At 43.9% G+C, this 14955-nt stretch overlaps 1 protein-coding gene across 1 annotated transcript in view; it reads left to right on the forward strand.

Moving 5' to 3' along the window:
* LOC111157822 (anoctamin 6) overlaps positions 1-14955 on the forward strand; it is a 184689-nt gene that overhangs the window by 34550 nt on the left and 135184 nt on the right. Inside the window, exon 2 of the mRNA XM_022519488.1 lies at positions 12843-12896. Within this exon, the coding sequence (XP_022375196.1) occupies positions 12843-12896 (54 nt within the window). The remainder of the gene's footprint in view (positions 1-12842; positions 12897-14955) is intronic.

Here is a 14955-nt window from a genome sequence, read left to right on the forward strand (position 1 = left end):
TTTTCTGCACACCCAGGCCTGGATGGATGTCTTCAGTGTTTCTGAGTCCACTCCCGCCCTTCAGTCACAAATACCACTACCCTGGGCCTTGGCGTTCCTGTCTCTCCCCTGGATGGCGGCTCTGTCTCTGTGTTTGTATTCCAGCCTTCCAGACTTGTCCTCTCAAATCCATCCTTCTTTATGCCATCACCAGATTAATCTGAAGAAAACTGCGAACTTGACCAAGACTGCAAAAAGATTGAAATAAAGGCCAGGGGTTTTCTGGGCTGTCTGTATGAGGCGACAGTAGGAAAATGTGGATGCTTCGTAGGTGGTTCCTCGTAGGTGGTTCCACGCACTCTTTTCAGTGTACCACAGTGCTAATCAAGAACCCAGAGGGAGTTTTCTGAGATGACTGGATAAACGGTGTTGCTTGTCTTATAAAATAAATGCGTGAGAATACATAAGAAAAATTGTAGTGTGAGATTATCCCCTTTGTGGTGGGAAAACTTGGAGTTGAACCTCAGCTCTGGTACATGAGAGCCGTGTGGCTTGTGCCGTTTCCTCCGACCTTCACTGTGCCTTAACATGGCATTACAATAGGAACTACCTCTAAGAATTTCCGTGAGTTTTAAATGGCGCGGCGACAGAAAGCATGGAGTGTGTTTAGCACAATGTCTGGTACCTGGTAAATGCTTAATAAATATTAGCAGAATCAAAAGGACATGAAAACCATGGCCACATACACATAAATACACATTTACATAATGTATGAAGATGAAAGAATAGGATAGTGGTCGTCTCAATACGGTAGGGTTGCAGATTTTTCTTGTTTGTGCCTTTTCTCCATTTTCTATAACTATTATTTGGTAATGGTTTTTAAATTTTTTTTTTTTAAGATTTTATTTATCTATTTGCCAGAGAGAGAGAGAGAGAGAGAGAGAGATCACAAGTAGGCCGAGAGGCAGGCAGCAGGATCCCTGCTGAGCAGAGAGCCCGATGCTGGGCTTGATCCCAGGACCCTGGGACCATGACCTGAGCTGAAGGCAGAGGCTTAACCCACCGAGCCACCCAGGAGCCCCTTAAATTTTTTAAATAGAAATCTTTCAGTGACTAACCCCCTTTACACAATAAGTCCAAGCCCCCTTACACTTCATCCAGTGCCCTCCGTAACCTCATTCTGCTTTGCTTCTCTCTCCTCATCGATTATGACTTCTTCCTACCTGCCTTGGTAATCACCATGAATCCTGAATCACCTTCTCCCCTGTATGCACGGTTTCCTGCCTGCCTTGCCCTGCCTCTGCCTGTAGTGTCCAATCCTAACTCTAGTCTTATTCACTGTAGCTTCTCCTTTAAGATTTAGCTTAAGAGCACACAACTGATGGAGCATTAGGAACGCCATGTTTAAAATATTTGCTCTTGTGTCTGTTTTTCTCAGTGGGATGTTTTTCTCCTGAGTGAGGACTTTATTAGAAGCTAGAAATAAAAGATGACTAAGTTCTAGTCCATTCCCTCAGGTTGCTTGTAATTAGCAAGAGGGGAAAGGCATGAACACACATGAAGATGGTCACGGTTATAGGATCTCTGATGCAAGGTCCTGCAGAATCAGTAGGGCAGAAGGAAGAGTGCAGTTAGTCCCACTTGGGTGGGGTGGGGGGAGGGCGGTGAGTTAGGGCGAAGGGTTCATCAATGTTTTCATTCAAGAGGTGGTGCTTAAGTGGCTCAAAAGGTGTTTCCTGGGCAGATAACATGGGGACAGGTGTTCCAGGCAAGGTGTGTGGGAGAATGGTGACAAGTTGAGATGGGTCTTCATGGTGCTTGGCACAGGGTAGAAGCTCAAAAATACTCAAACTGAACAGTGTGCCCCCTCCTAGTAGCCATGTGATTCAGGAGTTTGTGAATTCCCAGAAGTTATGTACAGTATTTTATATTTATTTGCTTCTGGGAATTTTTCTGGGGAGAGGATCCTTGAATTTCACCAGATTTTCCCAGAGAGTTGCATGGCCTCTGAAAGGTTTAAAAACACTCTTTCCAAATATCCTATCCCTAGAAGGAGGTGAGGTGAGGGGCGGAGGCTGGAAAATGATTTGCAGAGAAGCTGTCCCTGGATGATGGCCATGCCCCTGACATCTCCAGGGTGCTTCCCTGCTGGAGCCACGGAGGGCCTGGCCACAGCGGCACCTCTGGGAATGGTTCCACGCACTCTTTTCTAGCTCCTTTCACCAAGCAGCCTCCTTCCCGCCTCTTTGTTTGCTCCCGCTAAGCCATTACAGTGTTGTTTCCCTGAGAGTCAAAGCAACTCTCCAGGGCAGGAAACATTATGGGGTTGAAAGACTGGGGAGAGCATGGAAGCACCATATGTTTTTTTCTGAAAATAAAGTAAGGACGTGAAGATGTGAGGAGAACAAGAAAGCAAATACAGTAACCAAAATAATTTGGTGGCCGTGGTATTAAGTAGACGGCATTAAAAGACTGCAGTGGCATTAACCCCCCAGAGACACTGCAGGTCAGCTCATTCATTCCTCAGCCCAGGCCGGTAAAGAGATGTGTCAATCATCCAACTCTTAGAATCCTGCCTAGGCAGAGCCAGCGTCCTCCCCCTCCGCCCTCTAGGCAGCTACGACAATACCCTCTCTATACCTTTGTTCTAGAACGTATTGCACTGTGGGTGATTGTGGATATTCTCTTTCATGAGGCGTGATAAGCAAAGAGCTTATCTTTGAATGGGCTAAGTGCTGGGCTCAGTACATGTTTATTGGAAGAATGAGCTTGAGCTTTCTAGCCTGAAGGTAGTGGAGTTCACGGTTTAGCCTGCACACACACACAGGCACATCCCCAACCAGCTGAGGATTTCCATTATCCTTTGCCTAAGGAGGCACTCAAGTAAAAGAGCTAATCAAGGAAGGGAGCCGATCTTTTGCAAAGACAGGGGCTGCTCTCTTGAAGGGAGGGATTTGGCGCAGTACCGAATCTGAGACCGTATCAGCAATCAGCTTGCTAAACAGTTTTGGTAACCACAGGCAGAGCCCAGGACAAAGGTTACTGGAGCAGACGCAGAGGGCACCATTGGCCACACTTGGATCTGTGTCGGGAGTACCCACACACCCTCGTCTGTTGCCCAAAGTCAAGTAGTCTTCAGAAGCATAATGATCGTGCAATTGTATTTTTCCACGCTCAGCACTGGGATTCATGAAGCAGGCTCCTGCCTTGCGTGATACTCAGCCCCATTCAGTGGGATCCAGAGGCTCCCCAGCTAATGGAATGTGGGGGGGCGGGGCTTGCAGAGGGCTCTGCGGAGTCACAGATACACTTAAGGAAGAGAAGATTTAAATATTAGAATGTTAAGAAACTGTCGGGCGGCTTCATGGTCTCAGGTACAGGAAGTACACAGAGAATGGTGATTAATACTTTCCAACTACTGAGGAAGACAGAACAGGAAAATTGGTTTGAACTGTATCATGAGGGCTTCTGAATCGATGGAGTGAATTAGCAGATTATTGAGAATGTCTTCTTATATCCCTATCATGTTAACTGTTAGTTATAGATAGTTGGTCATTTTACACATTCACTGTTGCCTTCCCATATTAGACACTCACTCTAAAAGAAGGAAAGGAAATGGAAGTAGGGGTGCTGACTGCGTGTCTCCAGACAGCAGGCCCTGGGTTTTCTTGCATCTCTGATGCATCTCTGATTAAATGTCGTACTGTTTAATACTTGGACATAGCTATTGTCATCTTTATTTATTTGTGGGGAAATTGAGGCAAGAGCCCTAAAGATGATAGTCGTAGGTGGCAGTCTGAGGACTATGTCGTATGTTACTTCAGTCCCGAGTCTGTATGACTCCAGAGGCCTTGTTTCTAATTCAACTGTGAAACACAACGGATCTAGTGTTTATTGAGCCTGCCTGGATACCTCACTACTCTCTATGAGGAGTTCCAGACACGCCTGTCCCAGGTCCTGAACACTGTCCCCTCAGAACAACTGTGCTTTCGTTCCAGTTTGGCATTAATGCATCCAGAACACCATCTGTGGCTTCTTCTCAGCCTGGGCAAAGTGTACTTACAGAGCAGCAAATCTGTGATGCAGGCTTTCTAGCATAACAGTAAGAAAAAGTAGAAAAATCCACGTCCATATAATATAAAAATTGAATTCCAGTGGCATGCCTTTGGATTGTCTCCACAGCGAAGGCATGCAGTGAAGGCATGCACAGGTGGTATGTTTTCTGTACGTACATCAAGGACTGTAGCCAGGTGAATGATCCCCACCTAAATGAAATCTGCTGGTCACCAAACCTTCCCATCCCCGACACTTCCTGGGACACAGCTTCTTCTCATGGTGTGCGTTATACATGGACAGTGGTGAATATTTTGGAAAAAAATACAGGAAATGGTAAATAAAACAAAAATCACCCTAAGATAAACCAAACATGACTACCTTAGCGTGCCACTCTCTAGCTTTTCAGAGACTCAGATGTAATGTCATAAAGTTTAGACACGTGGTACCTTGCCTCAGAAGTGTTCCCTGATGTTTATTTTTATCGCTGTGGTAAACCATACATAACATAAAATTGGCCATTTTATCCAGTTTCAAATGCACAACTCAGGGGCATTGTGTACGGTCGCACTGTCGAATAACCATCACTGCTTTGCCTCTCCAGAACGTCTTCCTCCTTGGGGTTCTCTCCACTTCAACGTGCTTCACACACCGTGCTTACTAGCTGCATGCTATCCGACCATATAGAATTTACTTGAGAACGTTCACTAGCAAACATTCAACCGATGCTTATTTTGTGCTCGCTGTGAGGCAGACTTTACAGCTAAGGTTGCGAGCAGAATGTAGTTTGTGCCTCTCGGACCTTAAGTCTGGTGAAGGCAGTGGCTGTCAGTGGGTGAGCACAGGAGCGAGGGGCACATGTAGGAAGAGAGCCTAACTTGATGTATGATTTACATAATCTTCCTTGATTATTGTAGGTCGAGCCTGTGGCAGATATTTTTGCTATTTTAAGTAGTATTGCGAGATATCTGTGGGTATAAACATTTGTTTGCATCTGATTATTTTATGAAGACTTGGAAAAGTGGAGCCAGTGAAGGACTCGTTGCCACAGGGCCGTGAGAGGTGTTCTTTCCTTGAGTGCTGGTTCTTGTTAACCCGCCATGCCATTCTCCAGGTTAGGAGCTGCCGCCAAACATTTCCGGTGCCTGTTACGTCTTATGAGCTCTCCTAACCTTTTTAAATAAGTGTCTATGTAACCTGTAGGGTTATGTGAAGAGTTGAGGCTGAGAAATCGAGTGTACCCAGCTCAGAAGAGCTCAGGAGGGCAGGGGCAAAGGGACTGTGGCTGAGGTCGACATGATGTCACAGGTAACATTTGAACTGGCCGGCTGGTTGGACTCCTGTCAGAGGCCTTGGTTTGACTCCTGCTTTAGGGCTGTGCTCCGTGTGCATGCTGACAGAGTTTGGTTCCTTTCTGTGAAATTCCAGGCTTGCAAACTTGAAGCTCATTATGAAGTAAGAGAAGCCTATAAAAGACAAAGTGTCTGTGTATCAGCTAAACAGAAACTTCCAATCTATTGTCAGAGCTGGGAGAGACTTTGTGATACCATATAATCTTCCCTGTTCAGACTACAGACGAAGGTGCTGAGGTTTAGAAAGTTAAGAAACGTTCTGAAGGAAGCCAGTTGGGGAGATAAAGAAGAGGGATTAAAACTAATTTCTCTCAGTTTATCTTGTGGTTTACTCCATAACCTGCCCCATGTTGTCTTAGCCTCTGGTCTTGTCCTTGTGGAAATTCTTTCCTTCCTTCTGGTAAATTCCTGATTTTGTTTTCTGGCGTGTCCTCTAAGGTGCTACTCATTTTCAGTGTTGAGTGCACGTATGTGCTGACTAATGTCTCTTCACAGTCATGTTAATGCTGGTGTGTTTGCCTTCCTTACTCTGTGTCGGTCTTCGCCTACTAATTTGTTTGACTGCTCACTGCTGTCTTCCTCTTGGCCTCGTTGTTTATTGGAAAGTCTGTTGACTCTGGCAGCAGTAACCAGTTATGTTCTATTTTGCTTCCTTTGTGTTAGCCCTTTTGGGTCACTTTGTTGGGTTTGGGTTTTTTTTTTTTTTTTAATGTTAAGAAGTCATACACCCTCCAGTGATGTAGGAAATGTGGAAACCTGGTATGGGGCCAAAGAGCAAACAGTTTTTAAATACATCATGAATGTTGAGAATAGGAATATCAGCACAGATCTCTGACGTATTTATTTTATGATGACTGATAGCTAATGATTAGTTGGTAAAGCTTTCCCATGAACACACATCTCTACATTTATATAAATGTGCATATACATTTTTCTGTATAGCAGATCTTTTAAGGTCAAATTTACAAAGAAGTTAGTATTACTTTGTGTTAGACCAAGTGCCATTATCTTTAGTAGAGCTTCATATCTGCATAATGACTCTGAATATAGGGCCATCAGTCTCCTGATAATAATTAGGAAAAAGAACTTAAAAAGCCAGGGCGTCAAATTTGGTCTGAGGATGTCAGCCCCGGTATGAAGTGATTATTATGCAGTTGGAAAATCCTGTAGCTTAGATTCCAAACAATTTCTGGGAATCAGTATCTCAGAATAATTCAGAGTTATCAGGTTCTTTCATTTATGAGAGAAAAGAACGATTCCTCATTTATCTTGAGTCTTTTATGTTGGCAATTCCATCCTTAATTAAAAAGGCATTGGCATTTTCATTATGAAAATGGTTTTCCTGGATGTATAGCTGAGTCCATTAATTTAGTGTTTTAAAGCTGATTGGCATCAGCCTGTTAGTTACTTTTATACAAAAACAACTTAAAAATTAATTTTGCGGTGTCTTGATTTTAAATACTATTTCAGACATCTGTTCCTCCTGGGTCTACTGGATCGATAGATTACGTTCTGGAGAACTAGGGAGTAAATATGGTGTACTCCACGTCCAGAAAAGAAGACAGCCGTGATCACTGTCTGTTTAAGGTGCCTGAGGAGAGCCTAGCGGGACACACCCTGGCTCTGTACCCCTCCCTTGTTCTCTCATTTTCTTTATCTTTCGGGTGGGAAATGGTTATGATAATGACAGTTCTGTTTTCTGACATGATAACTGCTAATGTGTTACAGCCCCTGAATCTTTCATAACAGTCCTGTGAAGATGGGCAGTATGATGCCCATTTTACACACTGGGAAGCGGAGACTCCCCAGCGGATCGCCTGATTAACCCCTGACTCCGCTTGGTTGGCTCTTGTTGTTTCCCTACCACCTCTTTCCATTCTGCACATCACTGCTGGTCCCATCTGTGCTCTTGGCAACATGCTCCTTCAGAAACACCTTCTAACAGTCCATAGTGCATAGGGCTAAAGCCCAAACTTCAGCACATCTACTGGCTGATCCTAACTTCTTTAACCTTCTACCCCACAACCTCCTTATGAGAACCCGCACTAGGGACTTCGTACTGTGTACTTTCCCGCTGGTTTCTCCTGCCTCAGCACTGACATGTGCCTTTTATTTGCCAGGCTCTCTGGTAGGATCTTAGCCACAGCTCTTGCCATGAAAACTTTAGTAGCAAGATAGATGTGGACATACATCACTTCGTAACTTTTATGTATCTAATTCCAGATTGGCTTAGAGCTTTTGCCCTCGGTGAAAATTTTCCTAACCATTCAGGGTGGATTCTGCCTTCCTCTGAATGCAGCCCAAAACTGTTCCAAATATTTATCTTTAAGTTCTGATTGTATTTTCATGTGCTTGGGCCTTAACCCACTTCTAGGTTATAGATACTATAGGCACAGTCTGTGACTTTAATATATCGCTCTGATTTCTAAACTCTATTTTTATTTTATTTTATTTTTTTAAAGATTTTAATTTATTTGACAGAGAGAGACACAGCAAGAGAGGGAACACAAGTAGGGGGAGCTGCAGAGAGAAAGGGAGAAGCAGGCTTCCCGCTGAGCAGGGGCCGGATATGGGGCTCCATCCCAGGACCCTGGGATTATGAGCTGAGCTGAAGGCAGACGCTTAACGACTGAGCCACCCAGGAGCCCCCCAAAGGGGGGGTTAAAGGAAGGATTAATTAATTTGTAAACATATATAATTTCTATATATGATTTTAGCGTTGGCTGGGGCACCTGGGTGGCTCAGTCAATTGAGCATCTGACTCTTGGTTTTGGCTCAGGTCATCATCTCAGGGTCATGAGATCAAGGAGCCCTGCTCAGTGGGGTTTCTGCTAGAGATTCTCCCTCTCCCTCTGCCCTTCTTCTCTCTCTCTCTCTCTTTCTCTCAAATAAATCTTCAAAAAAATTTAGTTTTGGACTACCATATTTTTAATATATTGCAATGTGGTCTGAGACCACATGTTTTAAAGCATAAAAAATTAGGTTGGCATGCAAATATGGCACATTGCTTATTTTTCTGGATTTCTTTCAAACTGGCACCAGGTTTTTTTTTTTTTTTTAATAATTTTACTGTGACACCTTCCTCTTCATTAGTTACCAGCACAGGAAGAAAACCTTTTGAACATCAGCCAGGCCTTTAAAAGACACTAATAAAATATCTCAGTCACTAGTCCTTCAAGTTATGGGACTTGTTAAAAATACCATAAAATGTAAGTGGTGTGAGCAGATTTAGTCTTGACTAAGGAGGTAGGAAACCGATTCTGTTTCTGGCTCCCGTCACTAAAGGGGGTGACTCTGATGTAGTCAGAAACACAGTGAGCCCCAGTTTCTTTGCCTGCCAAATGATGCGTCGTAGCAGACATGGTGGGTTCTTTTTTTTTTAATTTTTAAATTTTTTTATAAACATGTAATGTATTATTAGCTCCAGGGGTACCGGTCTGTGAATCGCCAGGTTTACACACTTCACAGCACTCACCATAGCACATACCCTCCCCAATGTCCATAACCCCTCCCCGCCGGCCATCCTCAGTTTGTTTTGTGACATTAAGAGTCTCTTATGGTTTGTCTCCCTCCTGATCCCATCTTGTTTCATTTATTCTTTTCATACCCCCCAAACCCCCACATTGCATCTCCACTTCCTCATATTAGGGAGATCATATGATAGTTGTCTTTCTCCGATTGACTTATTTCGCTAAGCATAATACCCTCTAGTTCCATCCACATCGTCACAAATGACAAGATTTCATTTCTTTTGATGGCTACATAGTGTTCCATTGTATATATATACCACCTCTTCTTTATCCATTCATCTGTTGATGGACATCCAGGTTCTTTCCATAGTTTGGCTATTGTGGACATTGCTGCTATAAACATTCGGGTGCACGTGCCCCTTCGGATCACTACCTTTGTATCTTTAGGGTAAATACCCAGTAGTGCAATTCCTGGGTCGTAAGGTAGCTCTATTTTCAACTTTTTGAGGAACCTCCATGCTGTTTTCCAGAGTGGTTGCACCAGCTTGCATTCCCACCAGCAGTGTAGGAGGGTTCCCCTTTCTCCGCATCCTCGCCAGCATCTGTCATTTCCTGACTTGTTAATTTTAGCCATTCTGACTGGCGTGAGGTGATATCTCATTGTGGTTTTGATTTGTATTTCCCTGATGCTGAGTGATGTGGAGCACTTTTTCATGTGTCTGTTGGCCATCTGGATGTCTTCTTTGCAGAAATGTCTGTTCATGTCCTCTGCCCATTTCTTGATTGGGTTATTCTTTGGGTGTTGAGTTTGCTAAGCTCTTTATAGATTTTGGATACTAGCCCTTTATCTGATATGTCATTTGCAAATATCTTCTCCCATTCTGTCAGTTGTCTTTTGGTTTTGTTAACTGTTTCCTTTGCTGTGCAAAAGCTTTGGATCTTGGTGAAGTCCCAATAGTTCATTTTTGCCCTTGCTTCCCTTGCCTTTGGTTCCTAGGAAGAAGTTGCTGTGGCTGAGGTCGAAGAGGTTGCTGCCTGTGTTCTCCTCAAGGATTTGGATGGATTGACATGGTGGGTTCTTAACCCATCAAATACTTTCACGGGTGCCTCTCTCCCTGTTGTGTTGTAGAACTGTGTCCCTCTGTCTTTTTACAGATAAATTGACTGAGTGACCAAACAACAGAAATTTATGTTCTCACAGTTCTGGAGGCTGGAAGTCCAAGGTCCAGGTGTTGGCACATTTGGTTTCTTCTGAGGTTTCTCCCCTGGTCTCACAGCTGCCATCTTCTCACTGTGTCCTCATATGGTCCTTCCTCTGTGTGTGTGGGTCTCTGCCCATTTTTCCTCTCAGAAGGACACCAGTCAGACTGGATTAGGGCCCACTCTAACGGCTGCATTTTAACCTCATCACTCCATTAAGGTTCATAAGATCATAAGGTTCATAAGATTCTGGGTACGGCGTGTTAAGGCCCCAACACTTGAATTTGGGTGAGACACAATTGAGCATATAACATCTATTTAAAATAACCTTCATTTGTTTTATACAGAGAGACTAGTATAAAGAAGAAACCAAAAATAGCCTTCCACCTATTTAACAATGCCTATTGCTAAAGAGGGAGGGTAAAGTAAGTACATGAAAAGATCATTCAAACTGTATTTGATTATAAAAGGAAAGTTAACACTCTCCTAGCCCCTTCTTTCCACGCTCAGGTAACCTCTTTAAATACACTGACACAAATGTTTGCTCTGCAGAGTCCAGGTACATTATTGTCTGGTCTGAACATATCATACAAAAACACACATCCGTGTATCCCTGCATCCTCTGTAGTGGCATTTTAAATGACTGCATAGTATTCGTTGTATATGTTGTGGATGTAACTGGTGACCTGCTCATGGGCATCTAGGTTGTCTCCAGGTACCCTGTCCACCCATATTACCAACAATGGAGTGGGATTCCTGTTAAATACCCATTATGGAAGGAACGGTAGTGAGCCACCTAAGGGACACAAGCGGCCTTCGATTTTGGGGAAGACAGCCTTTGTTTGTCACCTTCCTGTGCACTGGTCCTCATCAGTTGCTGTGAAGGGTATTTCAGGCTTTTTTACCCTCCAGCCCCTGACCATATGCCAGTACCTCCTTCCGGCCTAATGTGGAAGGAGGGGCTTCCCTGGACAGTGTTCGGTCATAGCACACAGCTGTCCTTTCTCCTCAGGAAGAAAGACCAGTCTGAATCATTAACAGGCAGAAACTCTTCTTAGTTAAGTAAAACCATTTTTCTTGTAAGAATTGCTGTTTCTGTGCCCACGATGGCCCATGAATCCTTTCTGGCTGCTTCCACCCTTTGGAGAGGGGCCAGTTTCCTAATGGAATGTAAGCAGTCTTACTGCTAATCAAGATTTACAGCTGAGACCGGGATGCTCGATGGCTCATTGGATTTGCAGACCTGTAAGGCAGCGCCCCAGCATCTCTGAGATGAAGTATAGCGCAGAGGGCCCAGTCCTGTCCTCCAGGCCCTCCCTCCGTGCTCAGGCCCGGCCTCCTAGCTACAGGTATCATCTGGAGTTACTTTATAAGTTGTACCGCAGTGCACATGTTCTTTGCTGAAGAATTGCTTTCATTTCTGACTCATTTCAGGAAATGAGGCAGTCTATCAGAGGTGTTCTTCATTTTCATTTTCAGACCCATGGAGAATTCATTTTCTCCAGGGATTTCTAACCACATGTGGGCAGTGCTTTATTTACCCAGATGTGAGAAATAGCAGTCATGAACAGCCCTTTTCCAAAGTTGGCCTTACTTCCCTGCAGAACCCAATGGGAAGACCCAGAGGAACTTGGGCTCTTATGAATGTAAATATTTCTGAGGTTTTGGTTTTGTGATGCTTGTGGACATGCTGTGTGTATGGGCTTTGGTGCAGGAAAAATATAATTTAGCAACAGATTTAAAAGGTAGTCTGGAGTGTTTCTAATTACTGTTTGTTTAGCTCACCATTGCCTTAATAAGTGGATTTAAGTAACCTTGGGGGTAAGGAATGTAATGTTCATATTATAGGCAGCCATGCAAATCAAATCCTAACTAACTATTGCAGAGAACACACCATGGAGTCATTTTATATGTATTCCGTTGAATTTTAAATTCAGAACTGAGAGCATTTTGGAATAAGCATCTTTCTACCTGTCATGTGTCGGTGTGAATTATGCATATGTCCAAAATCAACCCTACTGTGTGCTACAGTTCCTTTTAAAATCCGTCACTGGCTTTGGCATGCCGTTCTCCTTTTAATTTGACCCAAAAGAGAGGGAGAAACTTAAAAGCTTCTCTTCCCTTCTCTTTGCCGTCCTTCGGTGGCTGTCCTAGGAGATGGAAGTGTGAAGAGCCCCTAGAACAGTGGTTTACCACCTTGGCTGCACCTTGGAATCCGCCTGGGAACTTTGAAAGATACAGATGCGTGGGTCCCAGAGATTCTGGTTTAATTGTTGTGAATGCAGCCTACCTCGGGATGTCTAAAAGCTCCCCAGAAGGTATTCTTGAGCACTAGGGGGTTGAGAACCACAGACTTGAGAGACCTCTCATCCAGTGGTTCCCCACGATGACTGCAGACCAGCATCACCTGGAAGGCAGCTATGCTCACCACTATACCACCATCACCAATCACACCAGCATCACCTGGAAAGCTGTTGAGAGAAACACAGGTGCTCTACCAATCGAAACCACATTTCTGGAGGAGGGAGCTAGTATTTTTAGAAAGCTCCCAGAGGTTCCTGATGCACGGCAGAGGTTAGGGTAAACGGACATAATCTAACCATCCCATATCACAGATGAGAAAAAAAATGAAAACTCGAAAGGGCAAGTGGCTTGCTCAAGGTCGGATCCCAGTTGTTGCAGGAGCAGGTCTGGAACTCGGGTCTGACCCTCTGTCTGGTGTCTCTGCTTCCTGCCTCCCCACCTTCTGTTTGTCTTTTGTATTTATTGATGCTTCCTCATCCCTCAGGTGATGTTGCTGCCTCCAAGAGGCCTTTTCTGACTTCTCACCCATCCAGGCCAGGTAAGATGCCCTTCCTCTCTGTTTGAACAGCACCCCTAGCTCTCCTCTCAGACTATTGGCTCCAGGAGCCCAGCAACCTCACTCTCCTTGTCCTTTCTGTAACTTGCTGGCATCTTGTAGGGTTCTGGATCGTTTGTTGAGTTGAAGTAACCTGATTTTTTTTATTCCTCTATTAGTCCACATGGATTGCTTAAAATAATCCATTTATTTCTATATGTTAGCTTCCAGAAAAAGTTCTGAAAGCAAAACTTACTTGTCTTTCTAGGGCCCACTGTATTGTGGGTCAAGATCTCATACACTGCGACTTTCCACCCCTGTCTTCCAGAACAGAGGTTTTGAGGGGAAACATTTCAGGGCGCTTTTGATGTAAATGAGAACAGAATTTCAGTGACCTCCCAAGTTGCTCAAGATACTTATAACATCTAGGGACTTTTGAATAACATACTGACAAGTGTGGGTGATGGAAGTGTAGGGTAGCAGCATGTGGCGTCTACCTTAAGACAGAAAGTTGAATCAAGAAAACAACGCTATTTCATGGAAGTATGTTTTAAGGACTAAATTATCTCCTTTATCATACTGCTGACATAACTCTGAGAAGCCACATTCTGTTAGCAGAGCTGAATCAAATCTTTTGGCTTCTCTGGATTCATGTGCTAAATTATTTTCAATTCATAGTGATTGATTCAATTCAGTTCAATTGATTTAAAAAAAAACAACAACAACAAACCAAAACTGTGAATTTTCTTTCATCCCTGTTGACATAAGTTTCATTCTTGGTCAGTACCTTATTTTTATGTGAAAAAATATTCCCAGGTTTGCAGTGTTTGTGTTGAGTCTTCTGGCTGTATCAGAGGGCTGACTCCAAAGGCAGGCTGCTGCTGCATCTCTTGAGCCGCGTGGCCAGGAGGCGGCACACAGGGGTCACAGAGAGAAGCTGTTTTCCTGTGTGGAGAATTGGGGGCTTCTGGAGCCAGGACTGTAAACTGGGCTGAGAGCCGTGGGGTAAATGTGAAGATGATGTCGAGATGTTGCAGTCAGGAGGGAAGGATGGCCAGAGTGTGTGGTCTCGGATATCACGATCTCCTGCTCTGTGATCAGAAAAGGGGCAGTGTGGCGGCGTGGATGTGAGGCCCCTGTGTAGTCAGGGGGAATCTTCCTTAAGTGGTCTTAGACATTTCAGGAGAAACCAAAGTCGTTTCGCTGGAGGTAAATATAAAACATTTTAATATTAAAATAATTTTGGTTATACCGTGGAATAGAAAGTGCAGGGTTTGTCTGACTTCCTTTTTAAGATGAAATATGAAGTCTTAAAGAAGCACCTGTGTCCAATCGCTCCTTTGCTGCTATTTGGGTGAAACATGGACAGACTGATAAAACTTTTTGCTAAGTAACCAGCTTCTGTCAGACCAATTTCAGAGGCTCAGCAGTACCTTGTGGGAGAGGGGGGTTTATCAGATATGTAAGACATGGTGTTCAGTGTTTCAACCTCGTTTTGCCGTCAGATCATTACGACCATCCTGCCAATTAGGACTTGTTCACACCAGTGTTTACATGTGAAGAGGGGTGTGTGTGTGTGTGTGTGCGCGCGCGCACACACGTGTACACACTTATCTACCAGGGAGTGGAGCCAAAATTTAAATCCAGGTCTATCTGATTCCAAAGTGCTTATAATTTTCTAACCAACATGGCCTCTTACGTCATGAGAGTGGAGAAGTCTCCAGAAGAGAGTTTTACCATTGCGGTAGACGCCGGCTGACTTTAGCTTTTCTTACGGTTGCTATTTAACATTCATAAGTTAACATTTATAAGCTTCTGTGACACAGTTAAAAGCATTTCTTCATAATGTCCTATAAAGTTCTGACTTAAAAATGGCATGTCCTCACGGCAATGACACTCCGAGACTTCCAGTGTATTCATTGTCATGGTTAAAAGAGGGGAAGGGAATAGTTAGTGATGGCCATTTTTGATCCAAACACTTAACAACATCGGGTAGAATTTGGTAATCTACCTCTCAGCCATCACACGTTTGACTTGAGGGAGGCAGCAAAGCAAAATGGTG

Source organism: Enhydra lutris, unplaced genomic scaffold, assembly GCF_002288905.1.
Source record: "Enhydra lutris kenyoni isolate GAN:26980312 unplaced genomic scaffold, ASM228890v2 scaffoldscaffold56, whole genome shotgun sequence".
In the NCBI taxonomy this organism is placed as follows: Eukaryota; Metazoa; Chordata; class Mammalia; order Carnivora; family Mustelidae; genus Enhydra; species Enhydra lutris.